The 25,052-nt window shown below is 32.6% G+C and overlaps 5 protein-coding genes across 8 annotated transcripts in view; 4 read left to right on the forward strand and 1 right to left on the reverse strand.

Moving 5' to 3' along the window:
• Window positions 1–438: 438 nt before the first annotated feature.
• Window positions 439–4,617, forward strand: LOC123694493 (centrosomal protein of 135 kDa). Its single transcript, XM_045639943.1, has 2 exons — window positions 439–3,689; window positions 4,298–4,617. Exons 1-2 carry the CDS (start codon window positions 564–566, stop codon window positions 4,436–4,438), a joined length of 3,267 nt encoding a protein of 1,088 aa, XP_045495899.1. The 5' UTR covers window positions 439–563; the 3' UTR covers window positions 4,439–4,617.
• Window positions 4,618–4,949: 332 nt separating this feature from the next.
• Window positions 4,950–6,336, reverse strand: LOC123694531 (transmembrane protein 170A). The gene has a single exon (XM_045639992.1). The coding sequence runs from the start codon at window positions 6,083–6,085 to the stop codon at window positions 5,687–5,689; it is 399 nt and encodes a 132-aa protein (XP_045495948.1). The 5' UTR covers window positions 6,086–6,336; the 3' UTR covers window positions 4,950–5,686.
• Window positions 6,337–6,795: 459 nt separating this feature from the next.
• LOC123694427 (craniofacial development protein 1) lies at window positions 6,796–11,525 on the forward strand. The gene is made up of 4 exons (XM_045639862.1): window positions 6,796–6,944; window positions 9,959–10,460; window positions 10,828–11,005; window positions 11,349–11,525. The coding sequence occupies exons 2-4, from the start codon at window positions 9,959–9,961 to the stop codon at window positions 11,440–11,442; spliced, it is 774 nt and encodes a 257-aa protein (XP_045495818.1). The 5' UTR covers window positions 6,796–6,944; the 3' UTR covers window positions 11,443–11,525.
• LOC123694426 (nucleolar GTP-binding protein 2) lies at window positions 7,052–9,335 on the forward strand. The gene has a single exon (XM_045639861.1). It carries the CDS (start codon window positions 7,177–7,179, stop codon window positions 9,280–9,282), a length of 2,106 nt encoding a protein of 701 aa, XP_045495817.1. The 5' UTR covers window positions 7,052–7,176; the 3' UTR covers window positions 9,283–9,335.
• A 1,321-nt stretch (window positions 11,526–12,846) lies between the features above and the next one.
• LOC123694413 (breast cancer anti-estrogen resistance protein 1) overlaps window positions 12,847–25,052 on the forward strand; it is a 50,823-nt gene continuing 38,617 nt past the window's right edge. The window contains exon 1 of one of the 4 annotated variants that reach the window (XM_045639843.1): window positions 12,847–13,008. In XM_045639843.1, the coding sequence (XP_045495799.1) occupies window positions 12,955–13,008 (54 nt within the window). In that variant the 5' untranslated portion in view covers window positions 12,847–12,954. The other 3 variants (XM_045639844.1, XM_045639846.1, XM_045639847.1) reach the window with 3 other exon arrangements.

The following is a 25,052-nucleotide window of genomic DNA, read 5'->3' on the forward strand; positions in this document are numbered from 1 at the left end:
TCAATTAATGGCCTACGTGTTCGAGTGATTGTATTAAATTACAACAATATTGAAGGCCATTGCTGAGGACAGAGGACATCTGCATCAGTGCGCCCATCATGGAGCACTTTGTGCTTAGGTACATTCGTCGAAACGACATGTGCATGTACGCGTAGAGTGTCATGTGGGCTAAACCTAACTTAGATCTAATTTACTAACATTAATTTTAAGTTATTTCTCTACTAACGGTTCTGTGTTATCCGTGCATTATGAAAAACACAATAAATAAATATAAAAATCCACCATTAAAAAAGTTGGTTGCCGTAGACCACAGCCGTAGACAGTAGACTCAAATTATATTGTCTATATTTGTTTATTTACTCTGTGTGGTGAGACATTAGAGATTTGGCAGTTGACAGTTGACACTAGGCAAATTTCAATTTGATTGCTTATGTACCTACCAAAAGCTAGGATGTAAACAAAACACAAATTATATTTAATTTTCTTCTTTGTAATAAAATTATTCTTAAAAATAAAAATCAGTTTTATGTTTAGTTTCGCTGATTTTGAATAGAAGAAGCAAAATGGGGGAGAATTATTTCTGTTTAAAAAGAAAACTGGAGGAGCTTGGATACAACAACAATTTACCTGTTGAAGCTATAAGCTTAGTAGAATGTATTTTAGCTGACTTGTTGCAGACTACTCGAAGTTTACAACATTATATGGATCTATCCAAAGAAGCTTTGCTACAGAGAGATAATTTAATGATCGAATTAGAACCGTACAAGTGTGATAATGCTAAATTAATTCAAGAAAATAATCAATTACATCGCGATATTATTCAACAAAAAGAAGAACATTTAAGACTAGTGAAAGACAGTCAAAGGAAAATTAAATCACTATCCGAAGATTTAATGAAAAAAGAAAACTTGATAAGTAAATTGCAACATGACGTCAGGGATTTAAGCCTTAGAGGATTATGTGCTGAAACACTAAGCAGCCGCAATCGGAGTAAGAGGAAGGATGCTGGGGATAACACTGGCGTTTCAAAAATCTGTATATGTAATGATAAAAATGACTATTCAGGGAAAGATAATGCAGAACTATCAAGAACAATTCATGCTTTACAAGAGAAAATTGAAAGTTATAGTGATGAAATTATCTTACTAAAAAATCAAGTGGACCATAGGGATAATGAAATTATAAGACTCACTATTTTATTAGAAGGTGGAAGGCCAATCTCTGCAATTTCAAAAGATTTTTATACCGATAAACCTGAGAACAAAATACATAATTTAATGAAACAAGTTAAGGAGTTAGAAAAGTCTAATGAGCAATTTAGAGTTGAACTAGAAAAAAGTCTAGAAAAACAACATGAAGCTATGCTTAGAGCTCTTGATCTTGCTGACAAAAATAAAGGTTTAAAAGATGAATTGAAAAAAATGGACACATTGGCTTTAAAAGTTGAAGATGACTGCAATAAAAGACTTGCTGCTACAATGAATGAAATTAATACATTACAAAATAAAATTGAAAATTTGGTTTTAAAGAACTCAAAATTAGAAAGGGATTTATCGGAAATAAACTTACGAGATCAGTCTCCAAAAAACAACATAAACCAAACTTCAGCACAAACACATGACAATCAAAAGGCTGCTTTCTTAAAAGAAATTCAGGACCTTGTAGAATTAAATAGAAGCCTACAAGATAAAATTTTTACTTTATCTCAAACAAACAAGATTCAACAAAATAAACTAATCAATAATTGTGAGTATGACATGTCTACTTCAAGATGCCTAGCAAAAACTGATTTGCAAAAACTACTTGAGGATGAAAGAAAAAAATATGAAAGATACATATATGATGTTCAAGATAAATTAAATGAGGCCATGAATTTATTCAATAAACATTTTAAAAGCAATGAGAAGATCTCAAATCCAAATTCACCATCCGAAAATGCTTTCATAAAAGACTTACATTTAAAATTATGTGAAAGTGAACAAAAAATGTTGATGCTGAAAAAAGAAAATGAGGATTTAAGAAAAAATGCAATCTTTAAAGAAGATGGCAACAAAAATAATTATAAAGATATAGTTAGACAATTAAATATTGAAAATGCAGAATTGTCTAAAGAAAATATATCACTAAGCCAGCAACTTAGTCAATATAAGACAAGCAGAACAGAAAATTATGATAAGAGCACCTACCTTCACGACGAAAATAATAAATTAAAAAAAAAGATTGACTCACTTATAAGAGAAATAGACTCACTAAGAAGAGATAATCAAGAGCACAATATTCGATATAAAGATGCTCTGGATTCATGTGATAAACTCAAAAGAGATTTAGCATTTAAACAGTCTCAAATTGAACAATTAGAAGAGGAAAATTGTTCTTATAAAGTGACAAACAGAACTGGAAGAGCTTCTGCTGATAGACTGCGTGATGAGTGCAATATGTTGAAAGACCAATTAAGAAAACTACAAAGTGAATTGATAAAAGAAAAAACACTAGCCAGTCAAATAAGAAACATTCAACAAGAAACAGAAAGAAGCACTACAGAATCACAAAATGAATTATTATGTACACAAAAGAAGTTAAGTTTGGCAAAAGATACTATTGATGGCTTAGAGAAAAAATGTAAAGACTATCAAACAGAAATATCAGTACTGAAGAATGACAAATCTAATTTAATAGAAAATATAAAAATGATTGACAGGGAAAGAGATAAATTAGTTTTAGAATTAGATCAAAAGGCAGAAAATACGAGTATGCTAGAACAAAAACTTAAATCTCAGTTGTTTGACATTAGCAAGCTGGAGAATGAAATATCAGACCTTAAGAGAAAATTAAATGTTAACAAAGTATCAGAACACAAAATTTCCGATTATGAATCACAAATGGCATTTTTAAATGGAGAAATATTGAGATTAACTCAGCAATATGATACAGCTGTAATAGAAAATAAACATCTACAGAATAGTTTGGCTGATGCTAATGGGGAATTAAAACTGACCAAAATTGAATTAGACAAATCTAGAAGAGAAGTGGACAGTCTCAAACAACAGTTACAACATTATGTTGCAGAAATTAGAAGGATAGAAGAACTTCTGTCTCAAAAAGAAGCAGATAGATCAGATATGTTGGAGCAATTTGCAAGTTTGTCTGTGGAAGCCAATATTTTAGAGAACACAAATCATTCCCTTGAAAGTGAGTCAGCCTCAAAATCATTGCAACTTCAATCATACATTTCAAAGATACAAAGCTTAGAAGAAAAGGTCTTAGATAAAGATAGAATTATAGAGACTCAGTCTGCTCGAATTGCTTCAATGACCTGTAAGATAAATGCATTACAAAATGAAGTAAGATTGATATCAGAAGAAAAAGTTGTTCTAGAACAAAATGTACAATATCTTAAGAAAATGTGTAAAAACTTACAAAGTGATCAAAAACAGGGCACACTTAGTAATGTAGACTCAGAATTAAAACTATATGAGAATAGAATAAAATCTTTGTCAAATTCCAAATTAAAATTGGAGGAAGAAAAGAAGGACTTAATTGAGAAGATCTCAACAACTGAAAACCTTTTATCAAATGCAAGGAGAGAAATCATAGAATTAAAATTAGCATTACAGGATGCTACATCTGAAACCAAATCATTGCAGGAACGAATGAGCACATATAGTAGAAGAGAATCAGATTTGGTTGAGGTGAGTTTTTCATAAACATTTTAAGCAACTAAAAATTATTATTATGTGGGTATTGCTATACAATTATTTAAAATTCCCTTTGAACATATTGCAATAATCCACATAATATATTTTGTACTGGAGCTCACAGTTTTACTTGTGTGGTGGTAAAAAAGTTTATGTGCATAACCAGACTATCCTACTTAATACCTATTATAAATGCGAAAGTTTGTATGGATGTTTGTTACTCTTTCACGTAAAAACTACTGAACCGATTACAATGAAATTTAGCACACATATAGAGGGTAACTTGGATTAACACATAGGATAGTTTTTATCCCGGAAATCCCACGGGAACGGGAACTATGCGGGTTTTCCTTTGCAAACGCGGGCGAAACCGCGGGCGGAAATCTAGTATTTAATGTATCTATGTACCAAATTTCACATAGAATTGAATTTGTAATATGTATAATAATATAAATTATAATATAAGTAGAATTTGCAAATTTGTTAAATGTAAATTTTATTGTGGTTTAGGACAGTGAATAGACCTGATTCCAAGTCATAGTTATGATACAAATGTTGTAGTAAAAAAAATACAATAAAAAAAAATTACTGTCTCTTTTCAGAATCGTTTTACAAGAGAGGAGTTGGAATTACCGCTTTTACTTGATGAAACAATCCATGAGGAAAGTAATGAAGATGATGACAGTGGACGATCACATGAATTGCGTACAAGGTCACATTATACACATGGAAGCACTTTGTAATAAACTTTTATAAATTACTAGCGGTCTGCCCCGGCTTCGCCTGTGGTACATATTCATGTTTTCACTACATAAGAACCACCCTCGAACTTCGAATATTATAAAAAAAGAATTAACGAAATCAGTTAAGCTGTTCTCAAGTTATGCGCTTACCAACACATTTTGGGATTCATTTTTATATTATAGATGAGTCAGAGATGAAATTTGAAAATAATGTGTTACTTAATTAGGATGTTATTTAATTTTAATAAAGTTTAAATGTTAACTTGTAAACTTTTATTTTTTCTGCTTACTATTGCAACCTTACTAATTGTAATTATGTTTTTTTTTTGGTAGATATATGTTTGGTGTTAAGACCTTGACAGAAATTATACAAGTATATTCAGCAACTATTATGATTGTTTAAACTTTAAAAGATGAGATGCAGATAATTTGATAACCTTTACTTTTTTGTCATTGAGAAAAATTACAAATGTTTGTGAACAAGGATTAAGTGAAAAAGGAACAAAGCAAATATTTACAAAACAGATTATTTATTTTGCTCATATATCAAAGAAGTCCATACATTACATTTTTTACAGTTACATTTTATACAAATAAGAACAACTACCACTACAACTACATTATATCAATACATTATATTTTATAAAACACATGGCTTTGAAAACTGTAGAAAATGATAGTGTCTAATTTATGTACAATATACTTACTGGACCAATAAGTGACTTAAGTACAAATCAACTATTATCGAAATGTCAATTTTACAATATGTTTACCAAAAATGGTTTTTTAATTTAAATAATTTAGTTAAAATAATTTAAAAATTTTGGTATGTCGGTGGGAAATCACATCTAATATGGTGAACCATAAAGGAACAAGAATTTCGAGTAATGGAATGCTTAGTTACAAAAACTACATTATGCACAGAGGTCCTGACATTATTATTCTATAGAATAATTACAACAGACACCCTTATTATGAATGCTGTTGTGAATAATTAAGATTGTCATTTCAGTTGCTAAGTAGATAATTAATACATTTTATAAAATTTGATTACTTATACAATACAAGCACAACTATACATATATTTATATTTTGACTAATATTGGTAAATTAATGAGTATTACCACACCAAAGCTGAATATAATCTAGACACTAAAAACATACATTTTAGCACCATTCCCCATTTATAAAGATTTATTCTATCATAATTGACATAACTTTACACATACATTGATTCATTTTGTTTTTTTACAATGTAGCTAAAATCCTTGTAAAACCAATTCCTGCTCCTAGGACAGTCTGTCCTATCCCCCATATCATTGCATGTATCGGTGGCATTGTTAAATTGGCGGCTCGATATATGAAGGCTATAGCTGCACTGCTTGCTACACCAGAAGTCACTGGACTCATAACACCCATTACAATAAGGAGTACCGGGAAAAACTTGCCGTATTTATGCTTTCTTAGTGTTCCGAACGCAACTAGTGCAGCACAAGTATGCACAAACACTGAGGAGCACAGAGACCATAGAAACACTGGATACCACATCTCACCAAATGTATCTAAAGGGTCAACAGGAGTCAATTTTAGTATATCGACAAATGAATCGAATTCCGATACACTGAATTCTGACAACATGTCATACATGTTGTCTCATAGAGTCTGATGCATAAAGGCATCGGGGTAGCTGTTCTGATCACTAAATAATCTTATCAATTATTATTATGCGTTGATCAAAGACTTTAACACTCGCACTTTATTCGAAAATGTCGCTGCAAAATTATAAGACCTGTACTTATCGGAAAGACTGTTCATTTTTATATGATAAGAATACTAAATTATTAATAATAAATACAATGAAAACTTGCTATTCGAAAAAATCTACAACTCGATATTCGTAGGTTCTGACATTTTGTTTTTGTTTGCTTTGACATATTTCATTATGTCAAGTTTGATAGATTAACGCAGTTAACGCAGTATTCGATAGATAATAAATCCAGACTCTCGGCACATATTTTATACATTCACAATAATTTCTTTTTTATTATTTTTCTAATGTGCAAGTGCTTTAAATAACAAAAAATGAGTTGAAAGTTAATGACAATCTAAAAAATTAATAAACTTTGGCTTAACGTAAAATTTGTCGTATAAATCTAGTAGAGGCGCCTAAGTTAATTATTGTTTAGAAAAATGCCGACTATTAAGTGCATATATATTTATAGTGGACAGTTACTGATGTTAAAAATATTAAGTAAAGATATAAATGTTTAGTTTATATTATCTGTAATTTTTATTGCTCTATCTACCTACATCATTTGTTATCTACATTAATAATCATTGGTCTGAAGTTTGCTACAAACTAAATAAAATCGAACTGTTGTTTTTTACTTTTTGTTATGTACGGTTACATTTTGGTGTAATTGGTTGTGTGTGTATTTTAAACGTTTGTGGATTCATAAGCTTAACGACTATTTATCAATTTTGACGCTCCTTCAACAGTTCTAAGGTGTGTATATCAGATAACTTTTCTAACGCATCTCATGTTTTTTCATTACCTATTATTTTAATGACTGTCAATGAAGTGAAGTTAGTACGCTTATCGTATTGATATGTCAATTGAAAATTATTGAACATTGTGCTGTAAGTCCACAATGCACATAACCTCAACTTAAAGTTTAAGTGTACTATATTTTTATTGTGTGCTAACATTATATTAGTGATATTTTTACAAACACAAAATGGGTAAAGTACGGTCCGCTCCGGGGGCCCCCCGAAAAGAGGGATTCAATAAATCTGGACATTCAATGAATCCTGATCGACCAACTGAAGGATTAAAGGGTGTTGGTAAACCACGTACAAAAGGCACTATAAAGAGACTGCAGATGTACAGGAACTTTAAAGCTAAAAGAGATAAAACTGGAAAAATATTAACACCTGCTCCATTCCAAGGTTGGCTTCCCTCTGGAACTCAGGCAAGGGTAGAACCTAATCAAAAGTGGTTTGGAAATTCTAGGGTTATTTCCCAAAATGCTCTACAAAAGTTTCAAGATGAGTTTGGTGCTGCAGTCAAAAATCCATATCAGGTTGTTATGAAACCAACAAATTTACCTATAACTCTACTTAATGAAAAGGCTAAACATGCTCGTGTGCATCTTCTCGATACAGAAGGATTTGATAAAACATTTGGTCCCAAGAAACAAAGGAAGAGAGTGAACCTTAAATTTAATGATTTAGATACATTGTCTAAAGCAGTTGAAGAAAGTGCTGAAAAATATGATGAAAGCAAGGATATTGATAGAGTGCGTGAGGATACAGGTATGAAAAACGGCCAAAGAGAGTGGATTTTTGGTGCAGGAATGAGCAGACGAATTTGGAATGAATTGTACAAAGTAATAGATTCTTCTGATGTATTACTACAAGTTCTAGATGCTCGTGATCCTATGGGTACAAGGAGCCCATATGTTGAAAAGTTTCTAAGAGAAGAAAAGCCCCATAAGCACTTAATATTCATATTAAACAAAGTAGATTTGGTGCCGAATTGGGTAACACAGCGATGGGTAGCTATATTGAGCGCAGAATACCCAACAATAGCTTTCCATGCATCTATGACACATCCATTTGGCAAAGGATCATTAATTAATCTATTGCGTCAGTTTGCTAAACTTCACATTGATAAGAAACAGATTAGTGTTGGGCTTATAGGTTATCCAAATACGGGTAAATCTTCTGTGATCAATACATTAAGAGCGAAAAAAGTTTGTAAAGTAGCTCCTATTGCTGGTGAGACAAAAGTCTGGCAATACATAACATTAATGAGAAGGATATACTTAATTGATTGTCCTGGTGTTGTGTATCCATCTGCCGAAACAGACACTGAAAAAGTGCTCAAGGGTGTGGTCAGAGTTGAATTAGTTCAAAATCCAGAAGATTATATTGAAGAAGTAATCAAAAGAGTACGAAAAGAATATCTAGTTAAAACATACAAAGTAGATGGATGGGATACATCAATTGAATTTTTAGAGAAACTTGCAGCGCGAACTGGAAAGTTGTTAAAGAAAGGAGAACCTGATATTAGTTCTGTGGCTAAAATGGTATTGAATGATTGGCAAAGAGGAAAGCTTCCATTCTATGTTGCGCCAGAAGGATTTGAAATTCCATTATCCAAACAAACTAAGGATGAAGAACCAAAAGAAGCGCAAGAAATTGCACCTGAAAACAAAGCAGATGAAAATGTTGCTGAGGCAACTGAGACAGAGACTAAAACTGATGCTACAGATAAACCAACTTTAAAAATCAATAAATTAGTGATAGCTCAAGATTTTGCAAAAATAAGAGTAGGATTGCAATTTGATAATGTAGATGATGTTAAGCCATTAAAAAATGTTGATATACCAGAAGAACTCAAAGGAATTGATGAACAAAATAATGATGAGAATGATGAGTCCCAAGATAAAGATGAGGATAAAAGTAATGATACAGAAACATCACAAACTGAAGCTGATAAAGAACAAGATGGAGATGATAGTGACTCAGATATTAGTAGTTTCTATAGCAATGATGACAAAGAATGCAGTGATGTAGAAGATTATTTGACAAATGATCCTGAAACTGTTAAGGAAATTAAGAAACAGAGAATTCAAGCTGCCAGTGGTACATTTATTATTGAAGAAATAACTCAACAAGGAAAGAAAAGGAAGGCAAATGGAGAAGCACCTGTGAAAACAAAATTAACAGCTAAAAGAAGAAGGGCTATTGAAAGAGCTCAAAAGCGTACCAAAACAGGCAGCAACTTTTATGAAGTGTCCAATGTTAAAAATAGGAATAGGAATAAGAAGAAGCCTTAGAAATTGTAAATGTCTCTGTGACCAATATTTAAAAATAAAATTTATTGCCAGAATTTGTTTTTTGTATTCATAATCAATACTTTTTAAATAAGTTAGCATCACATTAATTGCTTAGTTACTCAACAATAATTGAATTCAATTATTTATTACATACAAGCAGGCTTTAAGCTAGCATTCAATTGATTTTATTTACATATTGTCATATTATGGCATTCGATTTTAGCATAAAATCATATGACTAAAATCATAATCATAAGACTAAGTTGCTAAATGTGAGGTATATTGCCAGTGAGCTAGGTAGGATTTAGTATCTGAAGGTTTATTTTTTTTTAATTATTGATACAATAAAAAAAAATTCAAATAATTTACCTTTTCAAATTTTTATTGTAAATATATACCAACTTTAATTATTTTTGATGGTTATGAAATTATTGTATTTTTATGTATGTGTATTTTTAAGGTAATGAATACGAAACAATTACTATCTTTGAACATGTACATACCTCATTAAAAAATAAGATGAACCTTTAAGTTTTAATTTTTAAAAATGTGAGGTTTTTATTATCATAATCTTTTTTAAAGGCTCTAAGTAATCAATCTTATATTTCAATAATCATAAAAATATAGATTTAGGTAAACTAAAAATTATTATAAAAAATGATGACATATATTTCAGATGTCTTCAGGGAGTGAAAGTGATGATGATTATGTACCAGAGGAGCCAGAGAAAGTTTCAGAAGAAGAATCGGCTGATGAGGAAACTGAACAACAGTTTGAAAATGAAGTTGAAACTAAAACAAAAAAGCGGAAGAGTAAACAACAAAGTGCACCTAAGAAGAAAATAAAAAAAGATGAGGTCACAGAAGAAACAAAAGAACCAGAACCAGAAAAACAAGGAACAGCTGATCCAGAAGAGGAAAAGAAGAGAGAAGAAGATCTGTGGGCAAAATTCTTAGAAGGAACGGATTCAAAACCAAAACCTAAAACACAAGAGATCATCAGTAAACCAGTGAAGGGAGATACCGTTAATATAGCAAATAAAAAGAAAATCGAACCATCAAAAGCTGAAACTGATAAGGATAGGGAAAAGAGGATATTTGAGTTTGCAGGCGAAACTATAGTAGTAGAAAATAACGTAATTAAAGAAAGAGTAAAGACAGCTGAAAAACCAACTTTAGGTAGGTGAAGTTCACAATAGTTATTGTAGAAATTGAAATAAAGACAATTGCCTTTATTGAATTAAATTAAACCAAAAATATTTAACAAATTTAATAATTTGAATAAACATCGATAATAGTATGTAAGTAGCTTAATCTAAGAAATGTTTCCTCTTTAATAATGCATTTTATCAATTTTGAGATTATATGATGTGTTTGTATATCCATATATGCTTTCCTGCTGAAAGCATATATGTAGTACTCTGAGTTATCCTTTTTCATTTTAAAATTCCTTTCATAGTGATTCTTCCTTTCATTCTTTATAATACGGACACTATATAAGTATTAAGTAATTTAAAATTTAATTTTACAAATTTTACTTTTTCAGTATGTAAAGAAGGACCTTCGCCACGTGCAAAACCCGCAGGATTGTCCAGTATTGTGGGCCAGTTGAATAAGAAGAACACATTGTCAACTCTAGAAAAGTCCAAGTTAGATTGGAATACATATAAGGCGGATGAAGGAATCGAGGAAGAAATAACCAGTCACAACAAGGGAAAGGCTGGGTAAATTTTATTTTTATTATAATATATAATAAGTATGTTGTCATATTGACGTTAAGCAGTGGTAGCTTCGTGGTGAAGATCTCGAAATTAAAATCGATAAGTCGTAGTTCGGATTTTAATATTAGACCATGTGGAAAATAAAATAGGTTTTTCAATTTGTCCGCGCATTTTGATAACATCACCTCTGGCTCAAAACGGTCTACGTTAATAAATGAATGTTGGTGTTTTGAATAGAAACTAGGTAAGGTATCTATCTCAAATGTCATAATCTTCTGTCATAATAATTGATTGAAAAGTGAAGAAATATTCTCGCAAACAAATATTAACACCTATTTATTTGCAGGTACTTGGAACGTCAAGACTTCCTTGGACGGACTGATGTACGCCAGTATGAGATTGAACGAGATTTAAGGATGAGCAAACGCAGTAATCGATGAGCGAACACATGACATAGCTACAATTTGCCATAATACCTACACTCATACTCTTACTTAATTTGTAATAAACAACTGTGCTGTTATTATGTGTTTTAATTGTAGAAAGTATACTGCGTCGTTTTCATAATTTACTAAGACCTACTACTAACTAGTAACTTCTTATATGATATGATGTTCAGTGTAAAATATAAAAAACTTTGAACAGTTAAAATTATAAAATTTTATGACTAGTCAACTATAACCAGAATGAAGAAAATATAATCATTAAAATATTTTATAAACTAGCTTCCGCCCGCGACTCCGTCCGCGCGGATGTCGGTCTTTGCGTGGATGGTTTATTTCTCCATTTTGAGTAACTCGGACAATGACATCTTATAAATATCTATTGGACCCAAATACGGTTAGGTCTATAATAATACGCAACGTGTGTTCGCGGTACCTACTACAGAACAACGTCTATGGATAACTGAAAAATTGAGATTAATTTTTTTTCTACGTATTTTTCCAGGATAAAAAGTATCCTATTTTACGCCCAGGATAATAAGGTACAATTATACCAAGTTTCATTGAAATCGAACCGGTAGTTTTCACGTGATGTCTTCACATACAGACAGACAGACAGACAAAAATTTTTTTAATCACATATTTGGGTTTGGTATCGATCCAGTAACACCCCCTGCTAGTTATTTTTTCAATATTTTCAATGTACAGAATTGACCCTTCTACAGATTTATTATATGTATAGATTATAAGTATTTTTATAAACAGTAGAATTTTAGTAAAAATTAAATCTTGTGATATGAATTAAAATATTAGTACGTATACTACGTATATATATCTGTCAACTGTGATATTATGTACCTACTGCAAAAGTTAGATACATCTTTGCAACATTTCAAGATTTGCACTTAAATTGTTTGTTTCAATAGTTAGCGAATCTCAGCGACAATTTTCTCAAGGCAAATCAATGGACATTGCATACGTTTTGTTGGGTCAATTACTATAACAAGTAGTCTCGCAAGGCCCATTTCATCCATTCGCCTCAATCACGTCAATGAATACGACTCGGGGCAATCAATTTCAATTTTAGGCCAAGCTTTGTTCTGATATTCGACTTAGAAACAGCTACGTGTTTAAAAGTGGCAAAAAAATGCTGATATTTTAGGGAAACTTTCATTTATAATATTATCGTGACGGGATTTTATGAGTGGACTAATTGAGGACAACGTTAAAAGCATTAACAAATTTGCGCACGAATGTCTTAGTAGTAGCACAGGTAGTAGACATATATGTGCCGAAAACGTAGCGGTTCTTCAATCTTTTGCTCCAGCGACGCCAGTGTGAAAGCAGCTTGTCTAACATAGAATATTTTGCGGTATAATTTGCTGAACAAACATTAAATAGTGTTTTGTCATTGCAGTGTCACGTAGCCGATTTAAACATGCGCACGAGTGCACTTGTAATATGCTTTTTATAAGAATTAAATATAAATGTGAAGTGTGTGGGTAAAATATGTCGGGTTTTGGTAGATGGACCATGTTTGAAGGTGATATGGAAGATGTTCAGGTACTAATTTGTATATTTTCTATTTAATCTAGAGAATATTATAAATCTTTTTTTTATTGTAAATACATTTTTATAACACTGCTTGGTTCTAAAAAGATTAGATATTTTTTAATTATTCACATATTATACCTAATAATATGCACCAGCACCTTTATTTATAGTAAGTATATTAAATTATTAAATTGTTTTAAACAAGGCAGTCTTTAAAATGATTATATAGAAATTGAAAAGCGCTTTTGAAAATTTTGCAAATACAAATATTTTTAGGAAGGCTCTATTCCACCATACTTTCACATTATTTTGCGCGATACATTTTAGAATTAGTATACCTATTTACAATATAACGTTATGTTTAAATGGATGAGTACTAGAATTCGTAACGTTAAATGGGATATGATGAAGAATATAATTTCTCATATTCCCGCTCGCGCTCTACCTAGAGCAGGGCTTCCCAAACTTATTTGTACTGTTTTAGTACCAACCTCAGGTTATCAGAAAAACACTGTTTGGAAATTTATAACTTTTATTAGAAAATAACAACGAAATCAAAACATAAGCATAAAAATAAAAAGAGATATTTAAGGCAGCAAAGCTGGCTAATGTGAAGGATGTAGGTACTTGCTTTTCTGAGCATAGCTTCTGAATTCGGGGCTTCAGCTTGGAAATTGCCACTCTCATTTCCTTTTCTACGTCTATTTTTGACCTGTACTTGTTTTTTTATTACCGCAACTGCAGAAAAGCCTGTTTCGCACAAGTACGAAGTCGCAAATGGTAATAAAACCTTTAATGAAGCAGTCCCGATGGCCCGTTATTCGTGAGAAACAGATGTCCAAAATTCAAACAGTTTGTCCTTGTCATGTTGAATTTTTAGGCTGGAATCACAGCTCAATTCTATTAATTGTTCTTCTTCATCTGTTGAAAGTGTTGATGGTGGTGGCGACTGAAAAGGATTTCTGACCCAGTCATATTGCTCCAGATTATCGGGGAAATATGGACAAGCGACGCCCCTAGGACAACGACCCCATATTAATATTTTTCTATTAAGAACGGTCAAAATAGTACCTACGAGTACGCGCATTTCTGAACGGCATTCTGGCTATAGCCTTCCTTTACAGCTCTTTAAATATACATATTTGAAAAAGAAAATAATAAGAATAAGGGGAAGATTTGATTTTTTTCATTTCACTTGTAGAGTCATCCGCGACTCGAGTATTTTGTACCATCATCATCATCAGCCCATGTGTGTATGTTTCTAAATACTAGAACGTCAAGATTTCCTTGGACCTAAACGGCTCTACATAATGATACCTCTATCATTATGTAAACGGCTCTACATAATGATACCTCTATCATTATGTAGAGCCGTTTATTGGCATAGAAGATATTATGAAGATATAAACAATACATATGAGTCCATACAGAATACGCATGAGAAAACCAACCCCACCTAGCAGTCGGGTTAAAAACTTCGAGTTTCAAGGAAAAAATAAAAACAGAATATTCTTGTTTTGAAGAGTTTAATTAGAGAGCGAATTAAGTTTACAAAGTATAAAACATAGTTATCTAAACTAATTATTTATCATTAAAAATGCTTATGTTATATGAAATTATACCTACTCGAAGGACCTGGGAATAAAAAGAACAATATGAGTTAAATTGTGTAGCGATTTCTTAAATCAAATAACACCTATGATCTTTCAAACACTTTATTGTCCGACTATAACATAATATACATAATATATTATGTTATACAAAAAAAAAAAACGTACAAGATATTGTTTCGATTTTATTTACTTTTATTCGTGAAGGGCTCACCGCTCAAGTGGTCAAGCAAATGTCAATTTCATGCCAAGACTAGATAATTATGCACTAATATTAAGATAATGCATAATGACGTAATCTGGAGCGGTGAACGTGTCGGAAAGGAAAAGTGGGCGAACCACCTAAGTTTGCAGCCTCGGAAGCGCCTACGCATGCCCACATCCCTTCTATTGATTGGAATTTCGTACTAGGATTCTTGTTTTACATTTGTCCTTAATTTTCATTCATTTCTAAACAGCGTGGGTTTGGTGGATAATGAATGAAATTTCGTGAATTAAACCCGTGTTGTAAAACCAATGCAAAATTAGATAACTGCAGAATTGGATATAATATTATAATAATTCCATCCTGTGTATAAATAGGTACAAAAAAATCTTGAATGAATTATAGTACTATAATTTCTGGCTGTGTCAGATCGGGTATATTTCGTTCGAGTGAAGAGTTTATCAACATTATGAAAATACGTTTAACTTACTTAAATCTAGCTAAAATAATGGTAATTTATGTGATCGATTACGTTTTTGTGTGTGGTAAAATGCAAAAAATATGGAAGTACAAATAATAAAATGGTCCTTTGTAGTAATTAACCGTGCGGAAAATGCCACGGAGAGCATCATTTCTTAACTCTACTATGTGAAGTATTCAAGTAGTACCGTACCTATGATCGTGGTGTTCATAATATTTGTTCAGGTGTGCATTGTGTTATGTTATGAGTTCAAATGAATGAGTTACGGAGAACACAGAGAAGTAGTGAGGAGGTATTGCGCATGTGTACTCGCGCTCGATAACCGCACTACGTCCGCGTCCACCGCACGTGTCCATGTGACCAAGGATCGAGATGAAGGAGGCTGTGTGATCTCGCAGCGGCGTAGCGTAGTGGGTAGCGACTAGCGAGGGCCGTAAAGGCGCGGGGCGAATTGCGCGCGGCTCCATCGTCTCCGCACCGCCAGTCGTACGCTCACGCTAGCACGAACGGGTGTTTATCAAGTTACCGTCGCGCCGCTACTTCGCCCGTACTCGCATAATCGGCATTGTTTTTCTTGCGTGTTTTAACGCAGCTGTAAAAAGTTTCAGGTGACGTGCGATGGTAGTACAGTAATAGTGCCGTGCTGGATTTGTTTTTGAAATAGTTGGGGAAGTGTTTATCGTTGCGAGCGCTGGAGTCGGTGAGGAGTCAGTGGGACCGGCGGCGGGCGGTGTTGGGGCTGTAGTGACGGGTCGGTGGATGGTGCGGCGCGGGCGGGCGCCGGGGCGCGGCCGGCGGCGCCGCTAGCAAAATGTCGATACCCCTTGGCCGGGAGACTGTGCTTCCCACGCAGGTGAGTTCTGAGTTTACGCTTTTCTCGCTTTTCCGGACGTACAGTGCGAGCGTGCGCGTAATCGTACAGGCGCTACCGGTGTCGGAGTACGGTCAAACAATGCTTCTAGGCCTCGAGTAAATAGAAGACGACGGGAATTGGTAATTACTATGTACTAAGTATTATGCGCGTATTTTCTAAAATTCATTTTTTTCTCATTATTTTCATTTTAACTAGACATAAAATACACTCAAAGCTAATATTTAAGAAATGGTTCGGCGTTATTTCCCTCCTCTAAAATCTATATAATATGCACATAATATCTTTAATTCTTATCACTTTATCATACGATAGGTACCTTCGATTTATACATATTTAATTTCCTCAATACTTCAAAATAATGTGTAACAATGTCGTAGGTGATTATCTCGGTAAAATAATTACTTATCATGACCGTGGCATGAAAATTTTAATATATATAGATAATTATATAGATAATAAATATAAATATATAGATAATTATAATTATATATTATTTACAACAAAAATAGATTAAAATGTGTGTACATAAAAACAATATTACATAATTAAGGATTCATTTATTAGTTATGTGTAATATCTCGCTAAGACAACAGAGTATCTTTGTAATCGCGTTGTAAAAGAAATATACTAGGTATTCTAATCTGTATTAATCAGCATTAGTGGAACAAACAAACAACAGGAGTCACTCAATGAACGCATGTTTATCGATTTGCCTTATCACACAGTTGCAAGAAAACTTACGTCACAAGAGAGTTCTAAATATATAATTTTCTTAGCGTCTAAGGAAAATGTATTTACTTTTCATTTTGTATATATTTTTTCATATCTTACAGATATCAAATCATGGCAATAATATCTAGATTTTTAATTTAAAATGAAATACAAATACAAACGGACTGTTCGATTCGTTTTTGACTTCAAAAGATTTGATCGCTTTCATAGCAAAAAAACTAAATCGAAATAACATCTATAAAAAGAGAAATTATTTTCAATTCCTATTCTAGTTAACATAATGACTTTATGAGAATCGGAACTCGCGATCGTAAGGCAATTTTCGTTGGCATGCTTACAGTTTCAGCGCGGTTGAGTTCAAGGCTCTATTGATCCAAAAGGCGTGTGCAAGGTTGGCCGGTTATTTTTGGTTATTGTTTCCAGCTTTACATTTACAAATAAGGGAAATACGTCTTACTTCCTATATTGGTTTGCTATTTAAATATGATTATTTGGAAAATAGTTTGTTTTGTTATAGAGCTCTAGTTTAAATAGCGTTTAATCATTGTTAATGGGATTCAAATCGTTCCAGCTGTTACGTATTTTAATTATCAAGCTGTTTGAATATCTATTTTTGATATCTATCTGTTCTGAATACTTCTTAAAAAATGAAAACAATTTCTTTGTTTTTTTTATTTAAAAAGACTCTACATAAACTAAAACTCTACATCTACGTTTAGTTTGAAAATATAATTTCGGAAAATTTCTCACTTAGGCATAATCAATAATTAATTGAACAGAAATAGTAAGAAATTAAAAAAAAAAATAATTCTATAGAATGATTTGCAAGTTTATAGCGAGAGCTTAAAATTGAAATCGGTGACATCGTGAAATATCCTTGTGAGTTCTTTTTAGACTTCTTTGTTGTGGATAGACATTCGTGTCTAAGGTGTAGGTACTCACATTAATCGTCTCTAAAGGTTCATGACGCTTCTTGTTCGAGTAAAATCCTTGTTGAGTCGCGATAAAAGTACTCACACTTCATGCGTTTTATTTGTTATACTAATATGTATAGAGGTAAGTAAGACTTTTATTTGTATAACCCGTTAAGATTAGACAGATATACTTAGCGTCCTGGTCGCCTAGATAGCTCCAAGTCGCGTTTAGCGACGTCTGCGCATGTCCCACATACATTGCTCTAGAATGAGTCACGATATGTAGCCGCTTCGGTGAAATGCGAATATTTACCGATTATTAATTTTATTTTTTTAACAGGTTTTAACTGAATATTCTATACTGTATATAATAAATCGACTGTAGAAGGGTCAATTCTGTACATTGAAAATATTGAAAAAATAAATAGCAGGGGGTGTTACTGGATCGATACCAAACCCAAATATGTGATTAAAAAAAATTTTGTCTGTCTGTCTGTCTGTCTGTCTGTATGTGAAGGCATCACGTAAAAACTAACGGTTCGATTTCGATGAAACTTGGTATAATTATACCTTATTATCCTGGCCATAAAATAGGATACTTTTTATCCCGGAAAAACACGTAGAAAAAAAATCTTAATTTTTCTTAATATTTCCGCGCGGACGGAGTCGCGGGCGGAAGCTAGTACAAAATAAAAAGAATTCAATATCTACAACAATGAAATTTATCATGATTAATATAATACATACAATAAATTTTTAACCAAACATATCACTAAGAGACACTATGATTTCTATTTGTTCTGTTATTTTAATTAAAGCAAGCAAAAAATCTTATTATTTCTTTTTATTCAGTAATCCTTTTTTGCCACTTGATTTCACAGTACCAATGAAATAATAACTTGAGACGATGTAAGATTTCTCTTAAGTAGATTGTGCGGCGATAAAAGAGCGATTCTAAACCGATACAATAGACTGAAAACGATATTAGAGTCTATCCGCCCCAGTGCAATGAGATAAGCTAAAGTATAATAGGAAATTATGCTAACTAAGCTATCCTGAAGCTATATCCTTATCAGCGGTACATTGTCTGCGTCTCACCATTGGCCTATTTAACAGAATCGTGATATTGAGATATTATATTATAGTTTAATATACATAAATATAAAGTGCTTTCGAAAATTATAAGTTTCAGAATGACATGAATTTATCTTGTGATATTTAATAATAGCTTTAAACTTTAGGTAATAGCTTTTTCCAAAATTACTAACGTAAATCATATACACGGGATATTCAAATACAGGTACATAATTTAGACCTGTTCGATCACAGATATCTTAAAACATTTTATATATATTTTAGAATAAATTCATTCTCTAATGTAAAAATAGGTAGGTATGTAAATAAAGCCCGGCTAAACCAAATGATTTATACCATCAGAATGACTAATGTTCTAAACGCAGATTTATATTATAATACAAATCATTTGTTGTTGACACAATATCTATTAAATATATATCCTTTAATAGATTTCAAACGGCTTAGTCACGTTTTCTTAGAAAACAACACCACATTTCTTCATCAAAACATCTATTAACCCCAATTTCTAATTTTTTGTCGTCAATTAGAGGCTTTTGCGTTTTGGTTAGTCACGACGATCTTAAGTGCGCCAAGTTTATTTTTGCCTAAGTGGGTAGGCATTAATTAAATAATTTTCATTTTAGTGTTCATTTTACTATGGAGAACTTATACCATACATCGAAATATAAATAAATTTTTCAATCATTGATGATTATTATCTTGTATAAGGTAACAGGGCTTCCTAATCTTGTATAAGGTAACAGAGTACTAGTTTAACTAGAAAAAAATGACAAATTAACAAAAATGGAATTGCAAACAAATAGTAAATACATAGTACCTACATGTGAAAAACTATCTCAAATGCTGCTACGTGAATGTGAGGCGGCCTCAATAGTTTCTCCTTCTCGTATCAATGTTATCGATAAAACGATAGCAATACCATTTTGTTTTGGCTATCGTCTGTCACTGCGATAAACATAACAACGCCTTATCGTTCGCTGGTTTATTCTCACGTACGCATTTAAATTTATTAACAGTTGAAAAAGCACTTCCTATTTTCGTTTTTTACAATTATGTGTGGACTGTCGAGCGAGAGATGTTACAAAATATTTATCGCTATTTGAAATAAAATTGAATTTTTATAATTTGAATTTGAAAAAAATAAACTCGTAAAAGAATCTGGTACATTGTTGAGAGGTCTAACATATTGATCTCACGCATCTTCTGAAGTATGCGATGCCTTATAAGGACGAGGCCAGTTCTGGCCAATTAGTAAAAACGGAAAACCGGTGCATCCAAATAACGTTTCTGGAGTACGAATCGCGTGCGTGATTTCGTGGAACTATCGTTTCCTTAAATACCCGGGGCCGGTATTTCGACTTCTTGCTTGCTGTCCTCGGCGGCGTCCTTTAGGTTACTTTTGGAGAATGCTCCCGCCCTCCATATAAGGTGAGACCAATCGCTCCCGTGTCTTCAGCTCTCGATTGTTTCGCCCAGTTTGGAAATTGCCGGCATTTATGAGGTTTTTTGGTATACTATTATTTAGGTGCTATTTATAGTTTGACTCTTGAGATGTTTTGTTTCGCATTGATTTCTTGTAATATTGTTTTCTTTGTTAGTAGGCTGTGATGGATTTTATGAGGCTAAATTTTATATTACACTAATATCAAGCTTATATTTAAAGTACATAATTATATAAATTTATTTATGCTCAATCTGAAAGCTTTAAAACAAGTTTTGCCATCAAGGCTTTTAAAATCTATGTTTAAATAGAAAATGTGCGTTTGTATACGTTGATATGATAATTGCTGCTCAATCGGAAATTTAAATCCACTTGACAGTTGAATATAAGTTCCGAGGTTTATTCCTAAAATCGTAAAGGGTAGTGTCGTAAGCTGGCTCGTTGACCGTCAGGACCTTATAGGGCGCCATCGAGGCCGAAGTCCCCTCAGGGCACCTTACTGAGACATGTTTACATTATTCGCTTTATTTAATTACTTTATTACATTACTTTTTCGACTTGTCTCATGACAAAATTACAACATGTATGACTTTCTCATATGCTAGGTGTTAATAATTATTGTGCTATTTTATATTTTGAATATATTCAATGCATGATTGGGCATACATTAATGTAAGTACTTTTATTTTTTATGGTTTGGCTATTAAATATCTATGCCACATTTTGGGTCGATTTGGTTCCGAATTTTAATTGCATACTTTATTTTGTTACTGTCCCTTTATGTAAAAAGTTTACATTGTACAACTACACGCAGTCCATTTGAAATACAATTCATTTATTGTTATGTGAATGTTTTACATCGGTTAATAATATTATGCTCTATAATATCTATAGGTTAGGGCAGGTCTCGGTCAGATTGTAAATGTCAGTTCCGGGAGCTCTCTAGAAAATGTTTTTATGAATGTATAAGGTACACTTGTACGTTGCGAAGATTTTTACAGTCCGTTATACTCTCTCATACCTTGTTAACCTTTTATTGTCTGCAATTATTCACAAAGGCCAGCAGTTATCTGTCGCAGATTACTGTTTCGACAATCTTAATATTCACTTCGAACAGAGATATTTATTACACCATTGTCTTAAGCTCTTAAGAGATGTGCCGGAATCCCGAACTCTTATTGTCGATTTCTAAATTGTTTAATATTTTTAAGTTAATAGCAAAAGTTTCGCAACGATTTCTCTACCACGAACGTTATCATATCATTAGTCGTCATTTGTTGGTTTCTCTTTGAACTTGATAGATTAACTTTTAAGGTAAGGCTCTCGACAATTTAATTGATCACCGTTGCCGTCTACATCTGAATCAATTACTCTTTGGTGATGGTTATTGACTCGGCGAGATAAGACACGCTAAAACTAGCGCAAACGCTCTTTACAACGTAATTAACTGGTTAGCCTCCATCGACCGCGCCGCTTCGCATTTGACGGCTGGTGTTGGGATAATCCAATATAGACCTTAGTAGCTTACGGCACTTCGACTTTAACTAAGTTCGAAATCTCATACAAACTTCTAAATAGGGTGGTGTGAACAAATCGAATCTGACTCTATCGGAAAATGAGATTCAAGTTACACGCGAGCGATTTTACGATTTTCGATCACTAGAGAGATAGGTACTCGTGGATTCGTTGGATTTGGATACTTTATTTAATGTGAAACTTTAAATTTCAAACGTCACATTATCATTATGGTCATGTTATATCGATACAGCAAGGATACAGCATTCAAACATCAATTATATTAATAAAATGCTGGACTTTCGATAAGCGATAAAATCAATTAATCCGAGATTTTCCTCACTCCAATATGATGTTGCGGGTCAGTTGATTGGATGCAATTTGTGATTACACTCTGTTAATATTGATTTAAGCATTTGTGTTAATATTTGGGACAAAAGGATCATTAATATTATTGGATCGGTTTAAACAATTTTTAATATGTATTTCATTTATAAGAGCAAATGAAAGCTTACCATGTAGCTACTCGGAAATAATCATGTTTCGCATATTTGTGCTTTTATTCACATCATGTCTTGGTGATTACTTATCTCCGTTTTAAAATATTGTGTGTTCACATAGAACTCCAATATATTCACCGTTTCTTAGCAAGCATATCACTTACCTACTTTACTTACTACTACTTTCTGTAATATATTAAAACTTTATGACTCATTTGTGTAGCATTAGTTAATTTTAGTAGCGGTAATGGTGTAAGGCCAGCACATTAACCTTTTACAACTTATTAAATATTTGTTATAATACTCTAAATTTAACTAGGTCATGTATGATGAACTAGATATAACAACATGGTACGTTTTGTATCCAACACTTATCGCGTGTTACACAACCTTCATATAAATTTATAACAAGTCCCTATTTACGATGGCATGCCTAACTTATTGTATACAATAATAGTTATTATGTTCATACACATCTTTGTATTTCATGACAAATCACAAAGACCTGTTTTTCTCAAAATGGTCAAGTACCTACTACCTCTCATGTTATGTAAAATTGTACTTTGAAAAGACAGTATAAGCATATGGAATTGCCACGAAATGATTAAGATTTGTTTGATTTGTTAACGAGTAGGCACAGATACGAGTCACTAGTGCTTTATTCGCGTCAGTTCGCCGCGCTGATTATTTCAAAACGAATTATAAAAGCTAAGTTAGTCTGCTTGAAGTCAAAGCTGGGATAAGCACTAACTCAATTAAAATGAAGCTCGCTGCAGAAACGGAAATCCACTCATTATAAGCACCGTTTGCTTCTCGTTTTAGTTGGGAATCAATAGGCTTTGTTTTTTCCAATTAGTTCAAAAATTAATACTACTCTTATATGAGGCTGTTTGAAAACTCACGTATTAATATCATTTTATTTAAAATGCGAGTTTTAAACAATGAAGCGCAAGTTATAATAATTATTGTTATGACTTTGTTCTATATTCAAGGATTCTGCCCTATTTAAAAGATAGGTACTATAACGGTTGAATATGTGGAACATGGCTTTTTATTTTGTACTTAATGAAAAAGCCGTTCTGATTACTTTCATGGTCTTAACATTTCATATAGCATCAGTTCTTTAGAATTTGTTTTAAAAAGATTTTCTCATAATACAAAAATGAATTATCGAAAGAGCAACTGATTATCCATAGTCTCTATAAGTATTATGTTTTTGACAGCCCGATTACGCGTTGTTTAATAGTTTCAGGATAACAAAAGCACTTTTTAATTTCATCAACCGACATTGTTTCAGGGAGATTAAATTCAGACAATAGGCCTCAAAATGGCTTCCTCCTTTCCTTGTTAAAATAATGGATGGGTTGCTATTGTCAGGAAAGAAATTTTTTAATAGTATATGATATAATAAATTGCATGAATATTAAAATGTAGATGTGAATGTAGAGGCCAGCTTTTCTTGAATAAAGGTGATTAATATTTATATTGTACTCCGTTTATACGTATATATATCTATACTGGGTATTTGGATTGAATTGGATGAATTAGAACAAAGGTTCGTCTGAATTGAAAGCTGCTGCAAAGTGTTCATTAAGAAAGGGGAATTATAACAATTACCTATTATACAGCAGTTTGCTTTAATATGAGACTAATTAGATGTAATTTTTTGAAATAATTATTCAGGGTGCCTTTGTATTCTCTAAAATTCATTAGACGGTTATAATGAACATGACTGGTATCTTTAGTTTTCTTATAGCATTATTTTCGTGATTAACTGTTTTAATGCTCTAGGTATTACTTTTATTTTTGTTTATGCATACGGTTTCGACTTCGTCGGTGGTGTAAGGTGGGTTGAGGGTGACAGAATTATTTTATACAATTAACAAATGGCCGGCGCGCTGCAAAGCCACAAACAAATTAACTCATTATTCACAAACAATTTGCAGCGGAGGCCGCGGAAATGTTTCCCATTGCAGTACGTTGACACTTACGTGTGTTGTTTAGTTTCGAGTCAATGACCTCAAATGTTATAAAAAGCAACTTGAAGCTGCCCGACGCACTGCAAATTGACTCCATATTGGACGAAGCGACATCGCTGACTTACCTTATTCTACCGATTGATTCTTGATAAACACGCCCTCATTATAAGCCATGTTAGTCGTTAAATGTATCGAATGCCATGAATTCCTAGAGAATGGATTAAATGTTTAGGTAATTGGACTGACGGAAATAAATTGAACAATTAAATAATACGAGTTGAAATAAAGCACTTTCGGATTTCATCGTTTAAACTTAATAAATTAACGATGTGCCTCGGGACTCGTTGGGTGGTCTAATTTTGTCTACAAATAGTTTGATTAAGAGAATATTTTATATCGGATATTAACTTGGCGGGACTTTTAACGACGATCATAAAGTTCTTCAGCACAATATTTCAAGACTAAATGCAATATTATTTATCTTATCAATCACTACTTGGTATAACTGCAGATAAGAGACCTCGACCGGTTGAACATACTTCTCTAGTTTTAAAATAAACATTGTGGAAAAAATGAAATGCTTTCAGAAAATTGTTCGTCCCATAAAGTAATAATGTCATTGTTTTCCCTTAGGGCTCTATAGCGCTATGGTGTATGACTTTCACTGATCAAATTTTTGCTAAAAGCCGGTCCACGTTTCGCGA

The sequence above is a fragment of the Colias croceus genome, chromosome 9 (assembly GCF_905220415.1).
Source record: "Colias croceus chromosome 9, ilColCroc2.1".
Lineage (NCBI taxonomy): Eukaryota > Metazoa > Arthropoda > Insecta > Lepidoptera > Pieridae > Colias > Colias croceus.

Bases quoted from the DNA above. Each gene is read 5' to 3' on its own strand.
- LOC123694493 (XM_045639943.1), top strand. From the start codon at position 564: ATGGGGGAGAATTATTTCTGTTTAAAAAGAAAACTGGAGGAGCTTGGA. The intron at 3,690-4,297 runs GTGAGTTTTTCA...GTCTCTTTTCAG, and splicing joins GAGAATCAGATTTGGTTGAG to AATCGTTTTACAAGAGAGGA.
- LOC123694531 (XM_045639992.1), bottom strand. From the start codon at position 6,085: ATGTATGACATGTTGTCAGAATTCAGTGTATCGGAATTCGATTCATTT.
- LOC123694426 (XM_045639861.1), top strand. From the start codon at position 7,177: ATGGGTAAAGTACGGTCCGCTCCGGGGGCCCCCCGAAAAGAGGGATTC.
- LOC123694427 (XM_045639862.1), top strand. From the start codon at position 9,959: ATGTCTTCAGGGAGTGAAAGTGATGATGATTATGTACCAGAGGAGCCA. The intron at 10,461-10,827 runs GTAGGTGAAGTT...TTACTTTTTCAG, and splicing joins AGCTGAAAAACCAACTTTAG to TATGTAAAGAAGGACCTTCG. The intron at 11,006-11,348 runs GTAAATTTTATT...ATTTATTTGCAG, and splicing joins CACAACAAGGGAAAGGCTGG to GTACTTGGAACGTCAAGACT.